The sequence below is a fragment of the Trachypithecus francoisi genome, unplaced genomic scaffold, assembly GCF_009764315.1.
Source record: "Trachypithecus francoisi isolate TF-2019V2 unplaced genomic scaffold, Tfra_2.0 Lachesis_group3, whole genome shotgun sequence".
Taxonomy (NCBI): Eukaryota; Metazoa; Chordata; class Mammalia; order Primates; family Cercopithecidae; genus Trachypithecus; species Trachypithecus francoisi.
The window spans coordinates 149,452,108-149,479,623 of record NW_022681468.1 but is presented as its reverse complement, the minus strand read 5'-3'; the positions used below and the strand labels follow the sequence as shown (position 1 = coordinate 149,479,623).

General features: G+C 48.5%; 1 protein-coding gene across 1 annotated transcript; it reads right to left on the bottom strand.

Moving 5' to 3' along the window:
* Nucleotides 1–7,149: 7,149 nt before the first annotated feature.
* On the bottom strand, nt 7,150–9,306 carry RHOV (ras homolog family member V). The gene is made up of 3 exons (XM_033190514.1): nt 8,891–9,306; nt 8,644–8,702; nt 7,150–8,455 (listed from the first exon to the last, which is right to left on the bottom strand). Exons 1-3 carry the CDS (start codon nt 9,096–9,098, stop codon nt 8,012–8,014), a joined length of 711 nt encoding a protein of 236 aa, XP_033046405.1. The 5' UTR covers nt 9,099–9,306; the 3' UTR covers nt 7,150–8,011.
* Between the last annotated feature and the right edge of the window lie 18,210 nt (nt 9,307–27,516).

Below are 27,516 nucleotides of genomic sequence, written 5' to 3'. Positions count from 1 at the left end.
GGGCAGAGTTTGCAGTGAGCCAAGATCACGCCATTGCAGTCCAGCCTGGGCAACAGAGCAAGACTTCGTCAAAAAAAAAAAAAAGAAAGAAAGAGAGAGAGAGGGAGGGAGGGAGGAAGGAAGGAAGGAAGGAAGGAAAGAAAGAAAGAAAGAAAGAGTAAAAGAAAGCTGCTGTCTGGGCCATCTAGGAGTTCAGTTGTAAGCATGTATTAGAGTGGAGGATGGAAGGCAGCCTCTGCATGACTGCATACAGAGGCACTGGTGCCCAGGTCCAGGAAGTTACTCCCTGCTATTGCCACAGGGTGACTAATGTGGCCCCTCGGCTGGGTTCTGCTCACTGGGGATCTGGCCCAGGCCCAAGGAGGGCTCTGGGAACAGGGTTTCCTGGCAGCTGAGACATAGTGGGCAGGTCTGACCTGTGAGAACCGCAGTTACTGCCTGAGGCCTGGGCTGGTCACAGAAGGGGCCGGTGCTCCTGACGCAGTCTGCTCTCGGTCTCACTCTCTGTAGCTCGTTCCCAGGAGAATGGGGAGCTCAGGGAGGGTGTGTCACCTCTGCCCTGGGCACCACTCTGCTCCCAGGGAGAAAGCAAGGACACAGCTCCTTCAGGTGTGCACACACTCACACTCACACCAGCCGGGCCCCAGCGTGCACACCCACACAAACATGCGCATAGAGATGAGCACAGGTACACACAGATGCAAACACACTGCCCCAAGAAATGAGGTCCAGCTCCAGCCTAGCTGTAGACACACAGGCATAGATACGCATATACGGTTCTGTATAATACACACTTTTTCTTTTTTCTTTTTTTTTTTTTGAGATGGAGTCTCTCTCTGTCGCCCAGGCTGAAGTGCAGTGGTAAAATCTTGGCTCACTGCAACCTCTGCCTCCCAGGTTCAAGTGATTCTCCTGCCTCAGCCTCTTGAGTAGCTGGGATTACAGGCATGCGCCACCAAGCTCAGCTAACTTTTGTATTTTTTTAGTAGAGACGGGGTTTCACTATATTGGTCAGGTTGGCCTCAAACTCCTGACCTCAGGTGATCCAAGCACCTCAGTCTCCCAAAGTGCTGGGATTACAGACATGAGCCACCACGCTTGGCCTTATAATACACATTTCTAATGACATGTGTGACACGGATACACAGGCATATACACATCTTGTGCAAAGGTACACACTGTATTTATAGACATAGATACACAGACTTGCACATATATGGAACTACTGCATTTAGAGTTTTTGCACAAAGACAACACCCACTTTAAATATACAAGAGCAAAACCAGGAACACAGGGAAAGGTACATGAACACGAATATATACACACCTTGTGAGCATTTAGCATTTATTGAACACCCCACAATCTGTTACTCGTGTTCCAGTAGAAAGAGACCCCCACACAGAGTCATAGACACAGAAACCCAAACATTCTCATCAGTTCCACTCAGGATTATATGGACGCCCAGTCTCCAAGCCAAAGATGAAGAACTTTTTTTTCTGTAGATAGTCAATGAGCCATGGTGGATAAAACAGTCAATTGTAGATGTAGTGTCATCTATAATAGAGAAAAAAAGGTTAAAGGTAAATAACCTACATGCCCCCAGAGGGGATCTAGCTAAAGGTATTCAGGTCAGAGTGGAACAGTAAGGAAACATACACATACAGTTACAGCCTCGTGGTCAGAGTTTATAATATAGACAGTTAAGTTTTTAAATTAAAGAAAATTGTCTATACAGCATGATCACAAAAAGTGTGTAAAGAAATATGCATAGGGCCAGGTGTGGTGGCCCACACCTGTAATCCCAGCACTTTGGGATGCCGAGACGGGTGGATCACCTGAGGTCAGGAGTTCAAGACCAGTATGCCCAATATGGTGAAATCCTGTCTCTGCTAAAAATACAAAAATTAGTTGGACATGGTGGCGCAAGCCTGTAATCCCAGCTACTCAAGAGGTTGAGGCAGGAGAATCACTTGAACTAGGGAGGCAGAGGTTGCAGTGAGATGAGATTGCCCCATTGCACACCAGCCTGGGTGACAGAGCAAGACTGCGTCTCAAAAAAAAAAAAAAAAAGATGCATAGAAGAAAAGATTGGAAGGAATTATACCCAAATATTATTATTGATTGTCTTTGGGAGTTAAGACCTTAGAATACTTTTTTTTTTTTGAGACGGACTCTGACTCTGTCGCCCAGGCTGGAGTGCAGTGGCCGGATCTCTGCTCACTGCAAGCTCCACCTCCCGGGTTTACGCCATTCTCCTGCCTCAGCCTCTGGAGTAGCTGGGACTACAGGTGCCCGCCACCTCGCCCGGCTAGTTTTTTGTATTTTTTAGTAGAGACGGGGTTTCACTGTGTTAGCCAGGATGGTCTCAATCTCCTGACCTCGTGATCCGCCCGTCTCGGCCTCCCAAAGTGCTGGGATTACAGGCTTGAGCCACCGCGCCCGGCCAGAATACTTTTTTTTTGCTTTGAGACAGAGTCTCGCTGTGTTGCTAGACGGGAGTGCAGTTACGCAATCTCAGCTCACTGCAACCTCTGCCTCCTGGGTTCAAGCGATTCTCCTGCCTCAGTCTCCAAGTAGCTGGGATTACAGGCACATGCCACCACGCCCAGCAAAGTTTTGTATTTTTAGTAAAGACGGGGTTTCACCATGTTGGTCAGGCTGGTCTTGCTCTCCTGACCTCGTGATCCGCCCACCTCGGCCTCCCAAAGTGCTGGGATTACAGGTGTGAGCCACCGCACCCGGCCTAGAATACTTTTTAAGATTTTTTAATCTTCTAAATCTTTGGATTTTCTAATTGTTATAAGTATTTATTATGGAAAAAAAGACATTATTTTATTTTTTTTTTTTTTTTGAGGCGGAGTCTCGCTCTGTCGCCCGGACTGGAGTGCAGTGGCCAGATTTCAGCTCACTGCAAGCTCCGCCTCCCGGGTTGACGCCATTCTCCTGCCTCAGCCTCCTGAATAGCTGGGACTACAGGCGCCCACCACCTCGCCCGGCTAGTTTTTTTGTATTTTTAGTAGAGACGGGGTTTCACCGTGTTAGCCAGGATGATCTCGATCTCCTGACCTCGTGATCCGCCCGTCTTGGCCTCCCAAAGTGCTGGGATTACAGGCTTGAGCCACCGCGCCCGGCCAAAAGACATTATTTTTTAAAAAATCTAGCCAGGTGAGGTAGCTCACACCTGTAATCCCAGCAATTTGGGAGGCTAAGGCAGAAGGATCACTTGAGCTCAGGAATTTGAGACTAATCTGGACAACATAACTACACCCCATCCCTACAAAAAAAAAACACTTTGAATTAGGTGTGTACCTAATGGTAGTGCACGTCTATAGTTCTGGCTACTTGGGAGACTGAGACAGAAGCGTTGCTTGAGCCTAGAAGTTCAAGGCTGCAGTGAGCTATGATCACACCACTGCACTCCAGTCTGGGTGACAGTGCAAGACCCTGCCTCAAAAAAGTGGAAAATGGCTGGGCACCATTGCTCATACCTGTAATCCCAGCACTTTGGGAAGCCAAAGAGGGTGGATCACTTAAGGTCAGGAGTTTGAGACCAGCCTGGCCAACATGGTGAAACTTCGTCTCTACTAAAAATACAAAAATGAGCTGAGCGTGGTGGTGCGCACCTGTAATCCCAGCTACTTGGGAGGCTGAGGTAGGAGACTCGCTTGAACCTGGGAGGCAGAGGTTGCAGCGAGCCAAGATCATGCCACTGCACTCCAGCCTGGGCAACAGAGTGAGACACTGTCTCAAAAAAAAAAAAAAAAAAGAAAAAGAAAAATTAGCTGAATGTGGTGGTGGATACCTGTAATCTGAGGTACTTGGGAGGCTGAGGCAGGAGAATCGCTTGAACCCAGGAGGCGGAGGCTGCAGTGAGCCAAGACTGTGCCACTATACTCCAGCCTGGGTGACAGAGTGGGACTCCAGCTCCAAAAAAAAAAAAAAGAGGGCTGGGTGCAGTGGCTCACACCTGTAATCCCAGCACTTCGGGAGGCCGAGGCGGGCGGATAATGAGATTAGGAGATCGAGACCATCCTGGCTAACACGGTGAAATCCCACCTCTACTAAAAATACAAAAAATTAGCCAGGCGTGGTGACGGGCGCTTGTAGTCCCAGCTACTCTGGAGGCTGAGGCAGGAGAATGGTGTGAACCCAGCAGGTGACGTTTGCAGTGAGCCAAGATAGCACTACTGCACACCAGCCTGGGCCACAGAGCAAGACTCCGTCTCAAAAAAAAAGAAAGAAAAAATTGAAAAAATCAGCTAAGGGTTATGCAGACATTAAAGGTAATTTACATTGATAAGGACATATGTAAGAATGTATATGTAAGAAACCTATAATTTTATCCAATTCATATGATAAATATTCCTTTAAATATAGATTTAAAAGAGCAGAGAAAAGGGAAAAGAGGCCAAGGAAACAGAGAGATAAAAACAAAAAATCTACCCCAGAAAAGTAGCTACCATATTCTAGAGGAACAGACAGAAACAAAGAGAACCAGTGGATTCGGAAGCAGAGGTGAATCCCTCTTGACCTGCACAGGCTTGGGGCCAGAACCTTAGAGGTCGTTTCCAGCCAGCCGTTGACCTTAGACCTCAGTCTTCAGGCTCCAAATCTGGAGGTGAACTTAATCCTCCCAGTCTCTCCAGGGCTCACTGGCTGGCTTTTTATTCCTAAGCATTTCAGGGTCAGCAGGAAACATTGCCTGAGCCCCAGACTTTGTGGGAGCAAAAGGGACTTACATGTGGCGCCCTCTCTCTCTTTCCCTCGCTTCATTTAGCGGGGAAGATGCAGGCTGAGTCAGTGACAGAATGCCCAGTGTCCTCGGTGTGCCAAGGGAGCAGTGAAGACACTGATACAGGTAAGTGTCCTTTCTGGAGGAGGGAGGTATTGAAAGCTGGTTATCATGAGGAGAAACGGCATCTGGGAGGTGGCAGGGGGCACTTTCCAAACTAGGGGATCTGGCACAAGCCAAGCCTGGGAGTCAGGAAGTCGGAGATAGCTGGGGATCACCGGAGCAAGCTGTCCTGGTCCAGGGTGCTGTCAGATTTGAGAGGGCCTTGAATGCTGAAATGAGGAGCTCAAAGTTCATCATCAACAGTGACAGCCAGTAACAGTCTTGAGTCTTGAGTTGGGGGGTGCCAGAGTGAACACAGCAGCACAGGACAGATTGGACTGGGGAGCTGCAGTGACAGGGACCTTGGGGTGTGGGTGACAGAAGTCCTGACCAGGCTTAGAGACCCAGCAAGAGAGGAGGCATGGTGACCAAGGTTTCAATCTGGGTGACATGGATATACTGGTACTCCAAGAGAGAATTAGGGAAGAAGTTGGAGGTAGGGGCGGGTACAAGGATAACCCCCTTGCAGGGGATGATCCCCACTTCCAGGCACCTCCAAGGCCCCTCAGAACAAGTTTAAGAAACTGAAACCCAGTCTGAGTCCTGAGTCCTTCATTTTTCAAATGAAGACTGAGGCATAGAGAAGGGAAATGATTTGCCTAAGGTCATGGTTGGTGTCAGAGTCTGAACTTGAACTCAGGTTTCTGCCCCAGAGGGAAGTGTGTCAGGCTGGGTTGAGGTAATAACAGGCCATGCTGCTGGGGTGTGAGACCCTCAGCACCTCCACCTGAGGGGTAAAGGGAACAGAAGGAGCTCCAGGTGGCGGAGCTCTGGGGACAGGCCCTGGGGGGGCAGGAAGTGGATGGTCTTGGCTAAAACTAAACTTGGGGATTATGTGAAGTTTCACTTGGCTGGGATTTCTGTCCCTCAGCCATGCTCTTTCACACACACAGACGCAGACAGAGACAGACAGACAGACACACACACGCACACACACACATACATACACACACAGCTGTAGATTCATGCGGAGAGAGCTGGGCCCAGAGGTGAGCTGGGCCAGGGCATGAGTGCTCACCTGACCCAGGAGCTGCCTAGCAGGTGTGCCTTAGAAATTCCTCTCCCAGCCGGGCCCAGTGGTTCACGCCTGTAATCCCAGCACTTTGGAAGGCCGAGGCGGGCAGATCATAAGGTCAGGAGTTCGAGACCAGCCTGACCAACATGATGAAACCTCGTCTCTACTAAAAATACAAAAACGAGCCAGGTGTGGTGACGCGCGCCTGTAATCCTAGCTACTCAGGAGGCTGAGGGAGGAGATTCGCTTGAACCCGAGAGGCAGAGGTTACACTGAGCCCAGATCGCACCACTGCACTCCAGCCTGGGTGACAGAGCGAGGCTCCGCCTCAAAAGAAAAAAAAAAAAAGAAAGAAACAAATTCCTCTCCCAGAGTAACACATAATCCTGTACCCAACTCCAGAGTTTGCAAAGTGCTCTTACAGTCACTGGGTGATACGTATCATTTAAGCTACTACCTTTTCTGTCTGACTCTCAGTCTCCTTGTGGTAAAGTATAAGTTTTTGTTTTGTTTCTTTTCCCCCTGGGTGTCCTTCAAAGTCCCTTCAAGCTCCAATATGAGGGAATGTTTTCTGGATCCCTGCTCCTCTCTGAGTCCTCTCCCAATGAAGCCACTCTTGCACGGGATTTTTGGGGCCACACCTCTATTTAAATTGTTCACAAGCAGCACTCTGACCTTCACTAGGTCCTTAGGTGCCAAGGCTGAAGACTGGGTCCAACCCAAGTCTAAGAACTTTGGCCAGTGATTGAGGTTTAGGCTGTATGGGTTCCCTTTATGTTCAGGCTGTGAATGGAAGTCGGGGGGATGGTCCCCTAACCTGAGCCCCTGGGCCCTGTGAACTGCCAGAAGGAACAGAGCAGAAAAGTTAGAAGGCTGGGGACTGACCTTGAGCCCCAGCGCTGAGCATGGTGCTCTAGAAAGGAGGGGTAGAGGGGAGGGCTCCACCCACCATGTGAGGTCATGGGAAACCAGCTGTAGCGCTGACACCTGGGGAAACCCGTTTCCAGGCCGCTTCCCACGCTAGCTCTCCTGGGAACCAGCTGAGCCCCACGCGGGGAGCCCCACACCTACCCCCACAGTCCAGTTCCCATCGCACTGCCCCCACCCCTAGTCCAGCCCCCACCCTTCAATCTAGCTTTAGTCCTTTGGTCCCCAGTCTGTCTCTAGCCAGGCAGTTGGGCCTTGAGGAGGGTTATGAGGGAGCAGTGGGCTCTAGGAAATGACAGAGACAACGCACAGCTTCACAGACTTAAGGTTTTATTTGCAGACTCTGCACTGCTCTAGCTTCTAGGCTGTGTGACCTTGAGGAAAGGGATGATCCCCAGCCCCATCCTCCTTCAGGCTCTAATTTGCAGCTCCTCCCCCTCCTTTTTGCTGGGCCTTGACTCTCACTTCCTGCCCTACTCCTGGCCCAGCCAGTTTGGGCAGTGACTAGGGAGCCCAGAGACCCAGTTCTTCCCAGGGGCCAGCCCCACCCTCCCTGGCCTTGGGGGTTGAGGGCTGCCCAGGTGTCAGCCTGCTCCTCATACACCCCACTTCCCTCTCTCCTCTTCTTTGTCATCTTCCTTCCAGGCCCAGCCCTTATCCACCATCAGTCCCAGGCTCCAAGGCCTCTTTTTCCTCCTCTCTCTCTCTCTCAGTCTCTCGCCCACTCCATCCCAAACTTCTCTCCAAACCAGGGTTGAACCCCTTCCAGCCCTCCACAATGCCAGGTGTTCCCCAAGCTCTTTCTCACCCCTGTCCCAAGGAAGGGTCCTAATTCAGCCAGGTTGACCTGAGGGCCCAAGACAAGAAACTGGGAACTGGATCCCAAACTACTCGGAGGTGACTGACCCTGTTAGGACCATCCCATGAAAATCAAAGTGCCAGGTTTTTTTCTGTGAGCTTTGACTGGAGAAATCCAAATCAGAGCCTTCCCTCCTAGGCTCGCCCAGGCATATCAGAGTGGGCAGTTAGAGGCCCATGTCCCCCGAGTGTTCGGAAGGGAACTGAATCCCATGAGGTGGCCAGGCCCTGCCAGTAGCTCCCGCAAAGGCCCGGGTGCCCCAGGTCTCAGAAGTCTCTGGCCTCCTGCCTACCACTTGCTATGCAGCCATAGCTGCTCAAACGAAGCAGAAGAACTTCTTCCAGCGGCAGCGGGAGAGGGTGCGCACACCTTTGGCATTCAGTTTCTTCTCCAGCCGGGCTTTGTGCTCTATGGCACTGAGAATGGCCGAGTCAAATACTTCCTTCAGGTTCTTCTGCGTCAAGGCTGAGCACTCCAGGTAGCAGCAGGCTCGGATCTTCTCGGCCAGACCTTGAGCCTGGGGTTGGGGCACGGGGCCCTCCCGGCCCCCCTGGTCCAGCTGAATCAGTACGTTGACATCGTCCCTCAGGTCGGCCTGGGTGCCCACCAGCAGAACAGGCGCCTGGGGGTTGTGCGTGCGGATCTCGGGCAGCCATTTCTCTGTGATGTTTTGAAAGGAGCTGGGCTGCACCACGCTGAAGCACGCCAGGAAGACATCGGTATCCGGGTAGCAAAGGGAACGAAGTCGGTCAAAATCCTCCTGGGGTGAGAAGGCCAGGTGGTAAGGATTAGCCCCCACCCCGCTACAGGGAATCCATTTCTCACCTGGGGCTGGAAACCTGAGATTCCAAGAGCCCAAGGCTTTCTCCATTCTTGCTCCATGTGGGGTCCTCCCAGCCTCCAGCCCACCTTCCCGCAGACCAGTAGAAGCCGCGCCCAGCTTCTCACCTGTCCGGCTGTGTCCCAGAGCTCAATGCGCACCGGGGCTCCATCCACCAGGACTTGCACTGCAGGGGCGGGGCGGGAAGAGCCTGAGTTAGGAAGGGCGTCCCGGGCCACACCAGCGCCACCTCGGGGCCTGCTCCCGTCTCCTCCCCGGGGTCCTCTGCGCCTCCCGCCGCGACGCCCGCCCCAGCTCCCGGGTGCACAGCCCCGCCGCAGCCACGCGGCCGCCTGGGCGATTGAACGTACGTACCGGAGAAGGTGTCCAGCGCAGTGGGCCGGTAGCGCGCGGGGTACCCATTGCAGGTGTAGCTGACGATGAGGCTGCTCTTGCCCACGGCGCCGTCGCCCACCAGCACGCACTTGATGCCCAGCTCTTGGGGCGCGCTACGCCGCCGCGGGGGAGGGGTCGGGGCCCGGAGCGGGGGCGGCTCGGCCTCGCTCAGCTCCCGCGGCGGCATGGCCCGCTCTGAGGGCAGCAGAGGGGCCAGCCCGGGACTCGGCTTCGCTGCGCTGGGTGAAGCAGGTCCCGCTGGCTGCGTCTGACTGAGTGGGTCCAGGCTGGGCGCGTCGGCCCAGCGCTACCAGCGGGTTTGTGTAGGGCCCCGCCCACCTCATCTACATGTCTCGGGCGGCCCCGGACCCCACCCACCGGCGAAGACCTCCCGCGGCCCGGCACCTAAGAGGCCCGGTGAGGAGGAGGAAAACCCCGGGAAGGAGGAAAGGCAGGCAGAAAGCTGGAGCCCCAAGAGTCACGCAGGTACAAGGACAAAGAATCGTCAAATGAGAATACCAAGAAGAGACAGACATCCATGATTTATTGTTGGGAGGAAGAAGCAAGTTGCAGAACATATAATACAGTATGTTCAGGTTAAACAAATGTGCAAAATGAACCTTGTTCAACTTACAATAAAAAAAACTCTATACATATAGAGTTTGCATGAGTATTAAAAAGTTGGGATAATTTTATTAATGAAAGAATTATTTTTTTTTAATATAGAGGCTGGGAGCAGTGGCTTATTCCTGTAATCCCAGCGTTCTGGGAGGTTGAGCCCGGAGGATCACTTGAGTCCAGGAGTTCAAGGTTACAGTGAGCTATGATAATGCCATTGCACTTCAGCCTGTGTGACAGATCCTAAAAACAAACACACAAACAAACAAAAAACCTGTTGACCCCCGAACAAGCGAGAATTATTGGCAAGAAACCCTGTGCAGTCAGCCGAAAATCCCTATATAACTTTTGACTCCCCCAAAATTTAACTATTAATAGCCTGCTGTTGCCGGACTCCATGGCTTACGCCTGTAATCCCAGCACTTTGGGAGGCCGAGGTGGGTGGATCACCTGAAGTCAGGAGTTCGAGACCAGCCTGGCCAATATGGTGAAACCCTGTCTCTATTAAAAATACAAAAAATTAGCCAGGTGTGGTGGCAGATACCTTTAATCCCAGCTACTCAGGAGGCTGAGACAGGAGAATCACTTGAACCTGGGAGGTGGAGGTTGCAGTGAGCCAAGATTGGGCCACTCCACTCCAGCCTAGGTGACCGAGTGAGACTCTGTCTTAAAAAACAAAAACAAAAAACCCAAAAAACAAAAAGTAGCCAAGCATGGTGGTGTGCATCTGTAATCCCAGCTGCTCAGGAGGCTGAGGTGGGAGGATGGCTTGAACCTGGGAGGTGGAGGTTGCAGTGAACTGAGATCATGCCATTGCACTCCAGCCTGGGCAACAGAGGCAGACTTTGTCTCAAAAATAAATAAATAATAAATAAATAAATAAAAAATAGACTGGGCGCAGTGGCTCAGGCCTGTAATCCCAACATTTTGGGAGGCCAAGGTGGGCAGATCACGAGGTCAGGAGATCCAGACCATCCTGGCTAACACGGTGAAACCCCGTCTCTACTAAAATTACAAAAAATTAGTTGGGCATGGTGGCGGACGCCTGTAGTCCCAGCTAATCGGGAGGCTGAGGCAGGAGAATGGCGTGAACCCGGGAGGCGGAGCTTGTAGTGAGCCGAGATCGTGCCACTGCACTCCAGTCTGGGCAACACAGCAAGACGCTGTATCAAAAAAAAAAAAAAAAAAGGCCGGGCGACATGGCTCACACCTATAATCCCAGCTAATTTTTGTATTTTTAGTAGAGACAAGGGTTTACCATGCTGGCCAGGCTGGTTTTCACCTCAGGTGATCCACCCACCTCGGCCTCCCAAAGTGCTAGGATTACAGGTATGAGCCACCACGCCCAGGAGGCTTATCATATTTTTAAACTTTTTTCTTCTGACCTGTATCAGAAAGCTAAAATCATCATAAAGGTCTGCACCCTTGTGGTCTTCCGTTGGGTAGGCTGAGGAGGAGGAAAAGGGGTTGGTCTTGCTGCCTCAGGGGTGGCAGAGGTGGAGAAGGTGGAAGGGGAGGCAGGAAAGGCAGGCTCACTTGGTGTAACTTTTATTTATTTTTAGAGATGTGGTCTTGATCTGTTGCACAGGCTGGAGTGCAATGACGCGAGCATAGCTCACTGCAGCGTCCGAACTCCTGGCCTCAAGCAATCCCGCCCCAGCTTTCCAAGTGGCTGGGATTACAGGCATGCACCACCAGGTCCGGCTAAATTTTTTTACATTATTTTTTTGTAGAGACAGTCTTGCTTTTTTGCCCAGGCTGGTCTTGAACGCCTGGCTTCAAGCGATCCTCAGTCCTCACCCTCCCAAAGTGCCGGGATTAAAGGCATGACCCACCACACCCAGCCCTCAGTGTAACTTTTATTGAAAAAATTCTGCCTATAAATGGACCTATACAGTTCAAACCCATGTTGTTCAAGGGTCAGCTGTATACAGATCATGAGAGAGGCGGAGAAACTCAAGTGTGAATACAGCAGGCAGGAATGTACTGTACTCCTTTTCAGAGGAGAGCTTTCTCTAGACTCAGCCTAAAGGCAAGCTTTGAACACTTTCACTCCCCTCAGCTAAAGGAACTCAGGGTGCTGAGAAGCTAGCTGGGGAGGATATTCAAGGACAATTTCCCATTTGAATATTTTATAAATCCCTAGATACCTAATATTATCTTCATCATCATCAAAAGCACATAATGATTACCTATCTGCAGATGCTGTTCTGGGCCACCCACTGCCCTTGCCCTAGAAGGAGTTTGCAGACTGAGACAATGTCTCCCAGGTAGCCCTAGGAAGGTCACCTGGAGAGCAAATGAAGTGTAGCCTGATGCTAATTTTGTCTCTTTATTGCAACCAGACCAAGTGACACCAGGCCCAGAATCCTTTATCTGATCTCTGACCCTTTCATCTCAGCCTATGCAAAGATCGCAGAAAACACTGTCACCTTCAGAGAGTCAGCCATTTATGAGTTTTGGGAAAGGAGAGTGTTGGGAGGGGGAGGGGCAGTTAATATGAAAAGAGATAATTCTGTTTCTCCAAGAGCTGGTAGTATAAAAGCCATAAATCCGTCTGGGCACGGTGGCTCACACCTGTAATCCCAGCGCTTTGGGAGGCTGAGGTGGGTGGATCACTTGAGATGAGAGGTTCTAAGACCAGCCTGGCCAACATGGTGAAACTCCATCTCTACTAAAAATGCAAAAATTAGCTGGGCGTGGTGGTGGGCACCTGTAATCCCAGCTACTTGGGAGGCTGAGGCACAAGAATCACTTGAACCTGGTAGGTAGAGGTTGCAATGAGCTGAGATCGCACCACCGCACTCCAGACTGGGCAATAGAGTGAGACTCAGTCTCAAAAAATAAAAATAAAAAAAAAAGCCATAAATCCAAACCCAATCTTTACATCTCTTAGAAAAAGTCACAGGTTCCCTGATTTTTCTTTTCCTTTCCTTTCCATTCTATTCTCTTTTCTTTTCTTTTCTTGTTGTCAGGGTCTTGCTCTGTGGCCCAGATTAACAGATTCAACCTTAGCTCACTGCAACCTTCACCTCCCAGGTTCAAGCGATTCTCCAGCCTCAGCCTCCCAAGTAGCTGGGACTACAGGTGCATGCCACCACACCTGGCTAATTTTTATATTTTTGGTAGACAGGGTTTCACCATGTTGGCCGGGCTGGTCTTGAACTCCTGAGCTCAAGCGTCTGCCTTCCTCACCTCCCAAAGTGCTGAGATTTCTTATTTTCTCCTTTTGAGCCCAAAGGAGAGGACAACAGCTAGAAAGTTGACTTAACCATTAAAATCTTGACTATGGGGATGGGGAAATTGTAGGAGCTCCAGTAACCACTTCTACATGCCAGTGTCTTCATCCTACATGCCATACCTCTGAATGTCTGCGGATGCTAATAATTCCTAAGTGTAGCCCCAAGTCTCAAAAACTTATCAGACACATCCACATAAGTTTATTCATCTAGCAAGTGAAAGAGGCCTTACCTGTTGTCCTGCCTTTGTATTCCTCTAGAAAGCCCAAAAGCTGTTGTATTTGCTCTCCTGAAAAAGGAGTCTCATTTTAAGACTTGGACATCAGGAGACCTGTCCCAGTGTTCCCAGTTCTTCAGCTCACTAGCTGTGTGATGGCTACAAAATCACTTCATCTGTCTCAGTGCTATAAAATGGCAGGTGAAACATATTTATCTCTGAAAGTCCTTCTGGTGCTAGCAGTTTGTGATTCAGGGATCCCAGGGAAGCTGCCCCAGCCCGGGTGTCTGGGACAGAATTACTACACACACACACACACACACACACACACACACACACACGCACACGCACACACACGCACATTCTTCTTTGCAGTGCTCTTGTCCTTTTACCTGGGTTTTAATAATAGTTTAATTATAGTTGTAAATTGAGGGTAATAATCCTGTTTCATCCTTTCTACAGGCAGGAGGGGTATAAATTGGGGGAGGTGTCTGCTTGGGCACAGGTAAAAGCCCTGACGTGGACTGAGACAGGTCATTATTTTCTGGCCGCTTGGGTGGGGACACTTTCCAACCTAGGTCCCTCTGTCTGAGCTGGTTTAGGGACAGTTTTGTCAGCAACAGGGGGAGGGAGGAGACAACTTAGGGAGCTGATGAGTCACCTGTTTCTCAGAGAAGGACTTGCTGGGGAAGTTTTCAATTCTGGCTGCCACGGCTGGGAAACTCCCCTCCTAAGGGTAGGCTGCCGCCTGCCAGATCTTCTGCCCCAACTTCCAGCTAGACACACATTTGCTAGGATTAAAACTTGGCCCTGACATTCTCCATGGAGAAATAGCAGATTCTAGGACTAGGGCAGGAAATATGCAAGTCTATAGCAATATAAATAAATAATTAAATACATACATAAATGAGACATGCCAGGCCTGGTGGCTCATTCCTTCAATCTCAGCACTTTGGGAGGTCAAGGCAGGAGGTGCTTGAATCCAGGATTTCAAGACCAGCCTGGACAACAGGGCAAAACCCAGTCTCAAAAAAAAAAAAAAAATTAATGGAGCGTGGTGGCATGCACCTGTAGTCCCAGCTACTCAGGAGGCTGAAGTGGGAGGATCACCTGAGCCTGTGAGGTTGAGGCTGCAGTGAGCCTCTGCACTTCAGCCTGTGTGACAGTGAGATTCTGCACCCCCTATCCACCCCCCGCAAAAAAAAAGGCAAAAAAGAAATAGTTTATTTAAAAAAAAACCCAAAACTAAAAAACTCAACCATAGCCCTGACATTGAATCATAGCAGTAATATCTTGCCTCCAAAATGTCCATCACAGCTGTATGTGGCTGTAGACTTGTAAAGTGCTGCAGTCTGCCCTATCTCATAAGTACCAAGTGACACGGCTTGGGAGGGGGTGTGTCTGAGAAGGTGTGGCTGTGTGTGTGTGTGTGTGTGTGGCTATTCTCATTTTATCAGTGAGTACAGGGGACCTGCCTTAAGATGAAAGAAACCAGTAAGTGGCAGTCTGTTCCAGAGTGAACAGGCAAGCCACAGGTCCACCCTCAGGCATGGTCAAGTTTTTTGTTTTTTGTTTTTTTGTTTTGTTTTGTTTTTTGAGACGGAGTCTTGCTCTGTGGCCCAGGCTGGAGTGCAGTGGCTGGATCTCCGCTCACTGCAAGCTCCGCCTCCCGGGTTCACGCCATTCTCCTGCCTCAGCCTCCCGAGTAGCTGGGACTACAGGCGCCCGCCACCTCGCCCGGCTAGTTTTTTGTATTTTTAGTAGAGACGGGGTTTCACCATGTTAGCCAGGATGGTCTCGATCTCCTGACCTCGTGATCCGCCCGTCTCGGCCTCCCAAAGTGCTGGGATTACAGGCTTGAGCCACCGCGCCCGGCCTGTTTTTTGTTTTTTTAAGATAGAGTCTAACTCTGTTGGCCAGGCCAGAGCGCACTGGCAAGATCTTGGCTCACTACAACCTCTGCCTCCTGGTTCAAGCGATTCTCCTGCCTCAGCCTCCCAAGTAACTAGGATTACAGGCGTGGACCACCACACCCAGCTACTTTTTGTACTTTTAGTAGAGATGAGGTTTCACCATGTTGACCAGGCTGGTCTCGAACTCCTGACCTCAGGTGATCCACCAGCCTCAGCCTCCCAAAGTGCTGGGATTACAGGCATGAGCCACTGCGCCTGGCCAGTGTGGTCAAGTTTTATTAGGTATTTTTGTTAATCCCATATCTTAAGTTTCCTGAAAACATTGGGATGCCTACAGAAAAACCTGGATAAGAATAAACCAAAAGAAACCAACTCCCAGGCCGGGAGCGGTGGCTCACGCCTGTAATCCCAGCACTTTGGGAAGCCCAGGCGGGTGGATCATGAGGTCAGGAGATCAAGACCAGCCTGGCTAACATGGTGAAACCCCATCTCTACTAAAAATACAAAAAATTAGCCGGGGCGGGCGCGGTGGCTCAAGCCTGTATCCCAGCACTTTGGGAGGCCGAGACGGGTGGATCACGAGGTCAGGAGATCGAGACCATCCTGGCTAACACGGTGAAACCCCGTCTCTACTAAAAAAATACAAAAAATTAGCCGGGCGAGATGGCGGCGCCTGTAGTCCCAGCTACTCGGGAGGCTGAGGCGAGAGAATGGCGTGAACCCGGGAGGCGGAGCTTGTAGTGAGCTGAGATCCGGCCACTGCACTCCAGCCTGGGCGACAGAGCGAGACTCCGTCTCAAAAAAAAAAAAAAAAAAAAAAAAAAAAAAAAAAAAAAAAAAAAAAAAAAATTAGCCGGGCGTGGTGGCATGTGCCTGTAGTCCCAGCTACTCAGGAGGCTGAGGCAGGAGAATGGCGTGAACCTGGGAGGTGGAGCTTGCAGTGAGCCGAAATCGCGCCACTGCACTCCAGCCTGGGCAACAGAGCGAGACTCCATCTCAAAAAAAAAACAAAAAAAAAGAAAAAGAGACCAACCCCCCACCCCACCACCAATTATTCTGCTGCCAAATAAGGGATTAACAAAAGAACACCAAGGACAGGTGCGGTGGCTCACACTTGTAATCCCCAGCACTTTGGAGGCTGAGGCAGGCAGATCACCTGAAGTCAGGAGTTCGAGACCAGCCTGGCCAACATGGCGAAACCCCGTCTCTACTAAAAACACAAAAATTAGCTGGGCGTGGTGGCATGCACCTGTAATCCCAGCTACTCAGGCAGCTGATGTAGGAGAATCCCACGAACCTGGGAGGCAGAGGTTACAGTGAGCTGAGATCATGCCACTGCACTCCAGCCTGGGAGACAGAGCAAGACTCCATCTAAAAAAAATTAAAAACAAAAAGAAAAGAACACCAGAGGTGGGGAAAAGTGCTTCCAAGAGCTCCATCCGGAGAGAGGTTGTTTGGGAGCGAATGCACTCTCACGGTCTTTTTCTGTTTCTTCTGCATACTCCAGTCCAAGACCCCCAAAATCAGGCCTGCTGCCTAAGATGAGCTCAGAGACTGAGATGGGCGGGTCAGAAAACTTTGAAATGAAAACAGAATTCAAGAAAAAGAATTTTATATTTAACACTTGCTTACCAACATACTAATAATAATTATATATTATATATAACAATATAATAATTATATCTTATACTGATATGATACAATAATAATAATGCAATAACTTGACCACCCACTTTCTGAGCTTTCAGTGGAAATTGGACCGCCATAGGTTTTTCTCTTCCTTTTTCTTTATTTTATGTATTTTATGTATTTTCTTTGTTGAGACAGGGTCTTGCTGTGTCACCCAGGCTGGAGTCCAGTTATGCAATCAGGGCTCACTGTAGCCTCAACCTCCCAAGCTCAAGCTATCCTCCTGCCTCAGCTCCTCAGTATGTGGCACCACAGGTGCATGCTACCACACCTGTCTAACTTTTTAATTTTTTTGTAGAGGCTGGGTCACCCCATGTTTCCCAGGTTGTTCTCAAACTCCTGGGCTCAAGCAATCCTCCTGCCTCAGCCTCCCAAAGTCCTGAGTTTATAGGGGTGAGTCACGACACCCAGCACCACATATTTTTCTCTCTTTCCATGTGCTTGTGTCCTCGGAGGGAGTTTGTGGCAAATTTATCCAACTGCGCTGAGTTTGCCCCATGGTGCTGCTGGTCAACCCTCAAGTCCATTTCCTCAGTCCCCACACCCTCTAGACCACCCTTGGGCTCAGGCTGGCTCCTGGGCTTCTGTCCTGTCTTCCCTGCTCCCTCACACCCAGCCTTGGTCTCCGCTTCTCCCTTCATTTCTCTCCACCTCTCCATCCAGCTGATCCTACTGCTACTGCCCCCGTCCAACCTCTCTTTCCGCTTAGACCTTGCACCCAAGCCCTAGCTTTTTGAAATGCCTGCAAGAGTTGCCACCTAAAACGTTCATCTAAAAAAATTCCCCTACTAACTTCCTTATTTTTTCTTTTTTCTTTTTTTTTTTTTTTTTGAGGCAGAGTCTCGCTCTGTCGCCCGGACTGGAGTGCAGTGGCCGGATCTCAGCTCACTGCAAGCTCCACCTCCCAGGTTTACGCCATTCTCCTGCCTCAGCCTCCCGAGTAGCTGGGACTACAGGCGCCCGCCACCTCACCCGGCTAGTTTTTGTATTTTTTAGTAGAGACGGGGTTTCACCGTGTTAGCCAGGATGGTCTCGATCTCCTGACCTCGTGATCCGCCTGTCTCGGCCTCTCAAAGTGCTGGGATTACAGGCTTGAGCCACCGCGCCCGGCCATTTTTTCTTATTTTTATTTTTGAAACAGAGTCTGGCGCTGTCACCCAGACTGGAGTCCAATGGTGCAATCTCAGCTCATTGCAACCTTTGCCTCCCAAGTTCAATTGATTCTCCTGCCTCAGCCTTCCGTGTAGCGAGGATTACAGGTGCACGCCACCACTCCTGGTTAATTTTTGTATTTTTAGTAGAGAGAGGGTTTCACCATGTTGGCCAGGCTGGTCTCGAACTCCTGTCCTCATGATCTGCTCACCTTGGCCTCCCAAAGTGCTGGGATTACAAGCATGAGCCACCGTGCCTGGCCATTTATTTATTTTTAGAGATGAGGGGCGTCTCGCTTATCTCTGGCCTCAAACTCCTGGCTTCAAGAGATCCTCGTGCCTCAGTCTCCTAAGTAGCTGGGATTATAGGCGTGCTCCACTGCATCCAGCACCTCAGCATGTTTTTGAGATTCATTCATGCTGTTGTGTATAAGGATAGCTTGTTTTCCGTGCTTTTTAATTTTTATTTTACTTTTTTTTTTTTTTGGTAGAGATGGGATCTCTCTCTGTGGCCAAGCTGGAGTGCAGTGACGTGATAATGACTCACTGCAGCCTTGAACTCCTGGGCTCAAGAATCCTTCTGCCTCAGCCTCCCAAGTAGCTGGGACTACAGGCATATGCCACCATGCCCAGACAGTTTTTTTTTTCTTTGCTGAGTAACATTCCATTATATGGATGTACCACAGTTTGTTTAATCTTTTTTTTTTTTTTTTTTTTTTTGAGACATAGTTTTGCTCTTGTTGCCCACACTGGAGTGCAGTGGCGTGATCTTGGCTCACTGCAGCCTCCGCCTCCCAGGTTAAAGTAATTCTCCTGCCTCAGCCTCCCAAGTAGTTGGGATTACAGGAGCCTGCCACCACCCCCGGCTAATTTTTCTATTTTTAGTAGAGATGGGGTTTCGCCATGTTGGCCAGGTTGGTCTCAAACTCCTGAACTTAGGTGATCCTCCCACCTCAGCCTCCCAAAGTGCTTGGATGATGGGTGTGAGCCACCACTGCACCCAGCCTGTTTATTCTCTTGATCGACATTTGACTTGTTTCCAGTTGCAGCTACTATGAATAATGCTGCTATGAACATTCACATACAAATCTTTGTGTGGACGTATTATTTTCATTTCTCTTGGGTAAATACCCAGGTGTTGAATTGCTGGGTCATGAGATAAATATGCATGTTAAGTGGCTGTTAGTAGTTGTACCATTTTCTATTGCCACCAGCATTTTATGACACCTCCATTTCTCCACAACTTCACAACACTTGGTATTGTTGGTTTTTAATATTTTGGCACCAGGTACAGTGGCTCATGCCTATAATTCCAGCACTTTGGGAGGCTGAGGTGGGCAGATCTCAAAAAAAAAAATTAATTAAAAAAATGTTGAATTTTGTTGTTGTTGTATTGTTGCTGTTTATTTTATTTGTTTTTTTGAGACTGAGTCTCACTCCGTCAAACACTCTGTCATCTCTACGTGATGACAGAAACATAGAAATTCAGTGTAAATGTTTAGAAATTGCTATAGAAACCTGACATTCTCCCGGCATCTGTATGTGACATCAGGGGACTTGTCTCAATGAGCAGTTACAGACCAACTCAGGTATTGTCAGACGTGATGGAAAGATGCAGAGGCTGTCCGCTGCAAGTGAGTCACGTGCACAGGGACCACACTGCAAGCTGCGTTCTTTAAGGTTAGTCTGTCAACTATAGTATAATCTCACCCATCTGAGAAATGGGAGCATTTACTCTATAAAGTCTTATTTTTGCAATAATTTTAATTTTCAATCAAGCCAGTGTTAGCATTGTTAGTGAAAACAAAAGGAAGTTGTATTATTTATTATTAATCCTAATTTTATAGTGAAACAAATTGTATTAATTTTTTTTTTTTTTTTTTTTTTGAGACGGAGTCTTGCTCTGTCGCCCGGGCTGGAGTGCAGTGGCCGGATCTCAGCTCACTGCAAGCTCCGCCTCCCGGGTTTTACGCCATTCTCCTGCCTCAGCCTCCCGAGTAGCTGGGACTACAGGCGCCCGCCACCTCGCCTGGCTAGTTTTTTGTATTTTTTTTTTTTAGTAGAGACGGGGTTTCACCGTGTTAGCCAGGATGGTCTCGATCTCCTGACCTCGTGATCCGCCCGTCTCGGCCTCCCAAAGTGCTGGGATTACAGGCTTGAGCCACCGCGCCCGGCCTGTATTAATTTTTTTTAACCAACAAAAGATGCACCTTGTAAACCAAGAGATGATTATGGAAGTGATTCTGGAGAAGTGAAGACCACAGGAGATTGTCTTCGTTTTACTCAGAAGTGCTATTTCTAATGGACAGGTGATCACCAACATACCATGGTTTGACTTACCATTTTTTGACTTTATGATGGTGTGAAAGTGATATGCATTCAGCAGAAACCATACTTCAGTATTCAATAAATTACATGAGATGGCCGGGCGCGGTGGCTCAAGCCTGTAATCCCAATCCCAGCACTTTGGGAGGCCGAGACGGGCGGATCACGAGGTCAGGAGATTGAGACCATCCTGGCTAACACGGTGAAACCCCGTCTCTACTAAAAATACGAAAAACTAGCCGGGCGAGGTGGCGGGCGCCTGTGGTCCCAGCTACTCGGGAGGCTGAGGCAGGAGAATGGCGTAAACCCGGGAGGCGGAGCTTGCAGTGAGCTGAGATCCGGCCACTGCACTCCAGACCGGGCGACAGAGCAAGACTCCGTCTCAAAAAAAAAAAAAAAAAAAAAAAAAATTACATGAGATATTCGACACTTTAAAATGGGTTTATAAGAGATAATTTTCGCTCAACGGAAGGTGAACGTAAATTTTTTGAGAATGTTTAAGGTAAGCTAGGCTAAGCTATGATGTTAGCTTAGGTGTGTTAAATGTATTTTATTTTATTTTATTTCATTTTATTTTGAGATGGTATTTCGTTCTTGTTACCCAGGCTGGAGTGCAATGGTGCAATCTTGGCTCACTGCAACCTCTGCCTCTCGGGTTCAAGCGATTTTCTTGCCTCAGCCTCCCCAGCAGCTGGGATTACAGGTGTGCGCCAACATGCCCGGCTAATTTTTGTATTTTTAGGAGAGACAAGGTTTCACCATGTTAGCCAGGCTGGTCTCGAACTCCTGACCTCAGGTGATCCACCCACCTCAGCCTCCCAAAGAGTTGGGATTACAGGCTGAGCCACTGCACCCGGCCTTAAATGCATTTTTGGCTTCTATTTTCAACTGATGATGGGCTATAACCCCTTTGTAAGTTGAGGATCATCTGTCTTGAATTTGGTTTTACAGGCATAACTGAAGGTGAAAGGATAGAATCACAGTGTGTTACTGGCACACGTGCGTTGGCTAGTGAAGAAAGAAGACATTCAAAATGTAAGTTGCATGCATGTGGGACGCACACAGAATTAAATTCAAAACAATGAAACATTAGAGAAAAGCATGGAGTTAAAAGACAACAGAATCAGATGTTTACTATTTCTCATTTTTTTTTTTTTTTTTTGAGACGGACTCTTGCTCTGCCGCCCAGGCTGGAGTGCAGTGTCCGGATCTCAGCTCACTGCAAGCTCCGCCTCCCAGGTTTAGGTCATTCTCCTGCCTCAGCCTCCCGAGTAGGTGGGACTACAGGCGCCCGCTACCGCGCCCGGCTAGTTTTTTGTATTCTTTTAGTAGAGACGAGGTTTCACGGTGTTAGCCAGGATGGTCTCGATCTCCTGACCTCGTGATCCACCCGTCTCGGCCTTCCAAAGTGCTGGGATTACAGGCTTGAGCCACCGCGCCCGGCCCCTATTTCTCATTTTAACACTAGTGCTTTGCTGGCTTCTAATAAACATGTACTCCAGGAGGCTAAGACTGAAAAGTGACACTAGTGAAAAATAGCCTTGAAATGGTTTTTAGAAATGTTGGGTGAATGTGGGGTAAAGATGCCACTAAACTTTAATTTTCCATCAACACACAAATTCAAAGTTTTCCAGAGCGAGCAAGTGAAATGGAAGATCCACTGACAGGACACATGCAGTGTGCAAGGGGAACGTTTTTCAGCACTCCTTGATGGATGCACAAACAATGCCAACGTGGTCAATGTTTTTGGTAAATGTGCAATGGAATGTGGTGGTTGTGTGAAGGAAGAATTTTCAGCTTCATTTTTGATAAACACAACCAGCTCTGGACTGTGCAAAACCATGGAGCATTGCATAGTTAACAGAGGTGATTTGGAGTTGTTTAGCTTTGCATGAAGATGTTCTGATGCAGAAGCTACAGTGACAGGAAACCATTCTGGACCAGTTACAGAATTAAGGAACTTGTGCCAGGTTGGAAATAAATCAATGACTTCTGTCTTCTGTATTTTAGAAGTTTTTTCTCTGCTCCTCTGTGATTGTTAATTTTTTTTTTTGTTTTTGAGACAGTCTCACTCTGTCACCCAGGCTGGAGTATAGTGGTGCGAACTCGGCTCACTGCAAGCTCCGCCTCCCGGGTTCACGCCATTCTCCTGCCTTAGCCTCCCAAGTAGCTGGGACTACTGGCCCCCGCCACCATGCCCGGCTAATTTTTGGTATTTTTAGTAGAGACGGGGTTTCACCATGTTAGCCAGAATGGTCTCGATCTCCTGACCTTGTGATCCAGCCACCTCGGCCTCCTAAAGCGCTGGGATTACAGGCCTGGGCCACCGTTCCAGGCCTTTTTTGTTGTTGCTGTTGTTAGTCCTTCCCTCCAGTGTCATGGAGATAATAAGAAAATGTTTTTGAGCAAAAAAATTTATTTTTCCTTCTTATTGTTAGCAAAGAAATTTATTTTTCCTTCTTGTTATTTATTGGCCTTGGAGACATACACCAAATAGCTCATTCTACTTCTGAAATTTTGTTTTGGTTTTCCCTGGCCCCTCCCCACAAAGTATTTCAGATTAGCAGGGAGTCAAGCATTGCCTATCTGACTGTGAATAAAATGTTTCAGGCTGCTTTTGCATTTAATGTACATGCTCTTGCCTTTACAGGTCACACCCACATCTTACTTCCAGCTTTGTAAAACCCCAGGTAAAAAAGAAAACAATGTTTCTGAGTTCTGCTTTATCAGCCCAGTAGAGAACCCCTCCCTTCCCTGAACTGAGGGCCACTTCTGAGGGTTGAAATAGGGCCAATTACATTCTGTGTTCCCAACATAATTGTCCATGCACAGATCCAATCAAGTTAAATGAGCAATAAGATATTTATTCTCAAAACAATTTATTGCTACAATAATAATAATAAGGCTATAGTAATATTCTAATAATAAGATATTAGAGTAAAAACTGATTATTAAAGTACTAAACAGGCCGGGCGCGGTGGCTCAAGCCTGTAATCCCAGCACTGTGGGAGGCCGAGACGGGCGAATCACGAGGTCAGGAGATCGAGACCATCCTGGCTAACACGGTGAAACCCCGTCTCTACTAAAAAATACAAAAAACTAGCCGGGCGAGGTGGCAGGCGCCTATAGTCCCAGCTACTCGGGAGGCTGAGGCAGGAGAATGGCGTGAATCCGGGAGGCGGAGCTTGCAGTGAGCTGAGATCCGCCACTGCACTCCAGCCCGGGCGACAGAGCAAGACTCCGTCTAAAAAAAAAAAAAAAAAAAAAAAAAAAAAAAAAATAAAGTACTAAACAGTTGAAAATCTAAATGTCTTACAAGGTCAACTATAGCAAGTATATAAGATTTAGTATTATTCATACATTAAAAATTGTATTCAGAAAAGTAATGACATAGGAAAACAGTTTATTGATACAGATATCATATAACAAATATAACTAAACTGTGCTAAAATGCATTTTAAAATAAAATATGCCAAAATATTATGGATGATTTTGGATGATGGTATTACTATTAAGGTTTCAAATTTAATTTACTTCTTACTTTTTATTACTTTTATACATCTTTAAATAATAAAATTAGGGTGTTAAAAATATCAAGTAATGTCTAGAAAAAGGCACATTGCCACAGGAGGACTGAGTTAGTAGATTTGGGGCTCCATTAAGTTTTGCTTGCTTTCGGCCGCTTGCTTCGTATGATTGTTTTTTTCCTTTTTCCATCAACCCGAAGGCCACGGTACACTGACCGCTGAAACTCAACCTTCACTGGCTACATTATAGATAACATTCATAGGTCACCATGGCCATGGTGCTTCCATTGTCTTTCAGGACCTTGGGCCAACTCCTGTCCAATTCAAACCGGTTGAGACCACTGACCCTTTAACTGGACCTGTGCACGTGCCTGAGAAAAGGTCCATTTTGACGTCAGAGGGTCCAAAACTCCACCTTCTGAGCCCAACACTCCACCTTCAGATCATGCTAATGCCACCATTTTCTGTACTTACGTCCAATGAAATGCCAAGAAGCCTGATGACACGTTTTTTTTTTTTTTTGCAACAAGGTCTTGCTCTGTGGCCCAGGCTGCCAGTGCAGTGGCGTGATCTCAGCTCACTGCAACCTCTGCTGCCTGAGTTCAAGCACTTCTCCCACCTCAGCCTCCCGAGTAGCTGGGATTACAGGTGTACACCACAACGCCCAGCTAATTTTTTTTTTTTTTCTGAGACAGAGTCTCGCTCTGTTGCCCAGGCTGGAGTGCAGTGGTGCGATCTCAGCTCACTGCAAGCTCCGTCTCATGGGTTCGCAACATTGTCCTGCCTCAGCCTCCCGAGTAGCTGGGACTATAGGTGCCCACCACCATGCCTGGCTAATTTTTTGTATTTTTTTTCTTTAGTAGAGATGGGGTTTCACCGTTTTAGCCAGGATGGTCTCGATCTCCTGACCTCGTGATCCACCTGCCTCGGCCTCCCAAAGTGCTGGGATTACAGGCATGAGCCATCGTGTCCAGCCTAATTTTTGTATTTTTAATAGAGACAGGGTTTCACCATGTTGGCTAGGCTGGTCTCACACTCCTGACCTCAGGTGATCTGCCCGCCTTTGCCTCCCAAAGTGTTGGGATTACAGGCATGAGCCACCAAGTTCAGCCAGCTGCCTGATGACACTTGCACAAAATGAACCTGTTACTTCATTTTTCCCCACTGCCAATCACCTCCCCCAACATCTTAGACCATCACGCTTCCCTAACCTAGAAATAGCCCTCAGCCGTATCTCCAGGGAGATCAAGATTTGAGCGCTGTTCTCCCACCTCCTCACTTAGCGGTCTTGTGAATCTATCTTTTATCTTTTGCAAAACCCGTGTCACAGTGAAGGACTTGCTGTGCACAGGCAGAATGGACCTCGACCTGGCCAGTAACGCTGGACAGCCACGGCCGCCCCCAGACAGCAACTGCTGTCTCTTTCCTTCTGCTTTCCAAGTCACACATAAACACCCCTTTTGGCCAACTTTTCCTCTGGGAGGCTTCTCCTCAAGGGGCACCAGCACTGACGGGGAAGCCAGAGACAGGCAGCTCAGGATGGGGATGAAAAGCCAGGAATGCGGAGGCCGACTTCTGCTCAGCCCTGCTCCCTTGGATAGAGAGGCTGGAGCCCAGGGCATCAGCCACAGTCTTGGGACAAACCCTTGGCCCAGGAAAACAGAGCTGGATGAATTCTTGAACACCACGAGATCCACCATCTCACTCCCCAGACAGGAAAGTCAGGCTCTGACTCCTGCTGTGGATTGCCGCAGGTCCCGGGCCGCTAACTCTGTCCTCTCTGGCCAGCACCACTGCAGCCTGGGCCTCAGCTGGTGGAGAGAACTGGGCTCACCCACTGCCAAGGCAACTGCAAAAAGGGCACATGGCAGTCCTGGGCAGAGCCCAGGGCCAGGACGTCAGCCAGTTGCACAGCAGGGAGGGCACCTGCCCATCTCCACAGCCATCGTCCTCCTGGGCACCCTTACCAAAAGGCACTCCTCAAAACAAAATAAGGCCAGGCGCGGTGGCTCATGCCTGGAATGCCAGCACTTTGGGAGGCCAAGGTGGGCAGATCACGAGGTCAGGAGATCAAGTGATTCCACTTTTCTTCTCTAGGAAGTTTGGACATTCAGATCTAGTTGGTCTTTTATCATAGAACTCCTAGTGTGCCTGAGTCTTACATTGTGAAGATCCTTTTCTACAATATTAGATGTAAGATGATATAAATGATACTGGATGAGATCAGGCTGGATGAGACCTGATACTTGTAAACATACTTTTTAGACGAAATCTCTGATTGCCATTCGCTTTCCATTTGAACTCATAGAAATAAAACATTTTGGCTAGAGGGTGGAAGTAGGAAGGAGATTTATGTCTTTTAATTGCATGTCATTGTTTCATATCGAGACAGAACATATAGTATCCCTGGCTTTGGACCTACAGAAGGAAACACATTTTTCTACCTGCTGTATACCAGCAGTTCCCGAACACCTGGAGGGCTTATTGCAGCATGGATTGCTGGTCCCTACTCCAGAGTTTCTGATTCATCAGGTCTAGGGAGGGGCCTGAGAATTTACATCTATGACATTCTGAGGTGCTCCTGGTTCAGAGACTATATTTTTGAGAACCACTCTTATCTACTAACTGTAAATTGTAGAACTTTAGAAAAAAGCTTAGTTTGGTCTGGGATAAGAAGCACACAGGTAATGGAGCAAATCATGAAAAAGTCAACCCTTGGTCCCAGGTAGCAAGCACTACACAGTGACAGAACACAATTCTTGGTTTTCATGATTGCAAGTCATAGCCAAGTATCAAGTGAGAAATGCAGTTTCATTTGCAGGGCTTAGAGAGGCCAGGTGATTCTAGAAAAATAGGATTTAGTGATTAACTTCATGAGAGTGGGACTTATGTCCTTTTTCTCTCCCCCATCACTTAGCATTTAGCCTTACTTTAGAGGGTCCTGTATTTGTTTTAAACTTGTAAAGAACTTTGAGTGCTTATTAAATGGAAAGCTTTCCGTGTGTGTGTGTGTGTGTGTGTGTGTGTGTGTATGTAGAGACAGAGTCTTGTTCTGTAGCCCAGGCTGAAGTGTAGTGGCACAATTTTGGCTCACTGCAACCTCCACCTCCCAGGTTCAAGGGATTCTCCTGCCTCAGCCTCCCAAGTAGCTGGGATTATAGGCACCTGCCACCATGCCCAGCTAGTTTTATATTTTTAATAGAGACAGGGTTTCATCATGTTGGCCAAGCTGATCTTGAACTCCTGAACTTAGGTTATCCACCCACCCCAGCATCCCAAAGTGCTGGGATTACAGGCATGAGGCACCAGGCCTGGCTCAAAAGCTTTGTGTTTTTAAAGATGTTAGACAGGCCGGGCGCGGTGGCTCAAGCCTGTAATCCCAGCACTGTGGGAGGCCGAGACGGGCGGATCACGAGGTCAGGAGATCGAGACCATCCTGGCTAACACAGTGAAACCCCGTCTCTACTAAAAAATACAAAAAACTAGCCGGGCGTGGTGGCGGGCGCCTATAGTCCCAGCTACTCGGGAGGCTGAGGCAGGAGAATGGCGTAAACCTGGGAGGCGGAGCTTGCAGTGAGCTGAGATCCGGCCACTGCACTCTAGCCTGGGCGACAGAGCGAGACTCCATCTCAAAAAAAAAAAAAAAAAAAAAAAAAAAGATGTTAGACATGTTTCTCGTTTTTGTTTATTTTGTTTTTTGTTTTTAAAAAAACAAAAAACCCTTAACAATAATGTAGGAGAATAAGAAAAATTTTTTCCAAAAAAGAGAAATCATTGTGATTATTTATCTTAGTGGAACGTTGGATAATATAGTCTGCTTTATCAATCATCAAGCACACTATAAAATTTCCATTTTAATAGGATTTGTACCTCAATTGAGGTAATACAGTTTTAAAGTTTTTAAAGTGAAAGCCAGCCCCACCCCT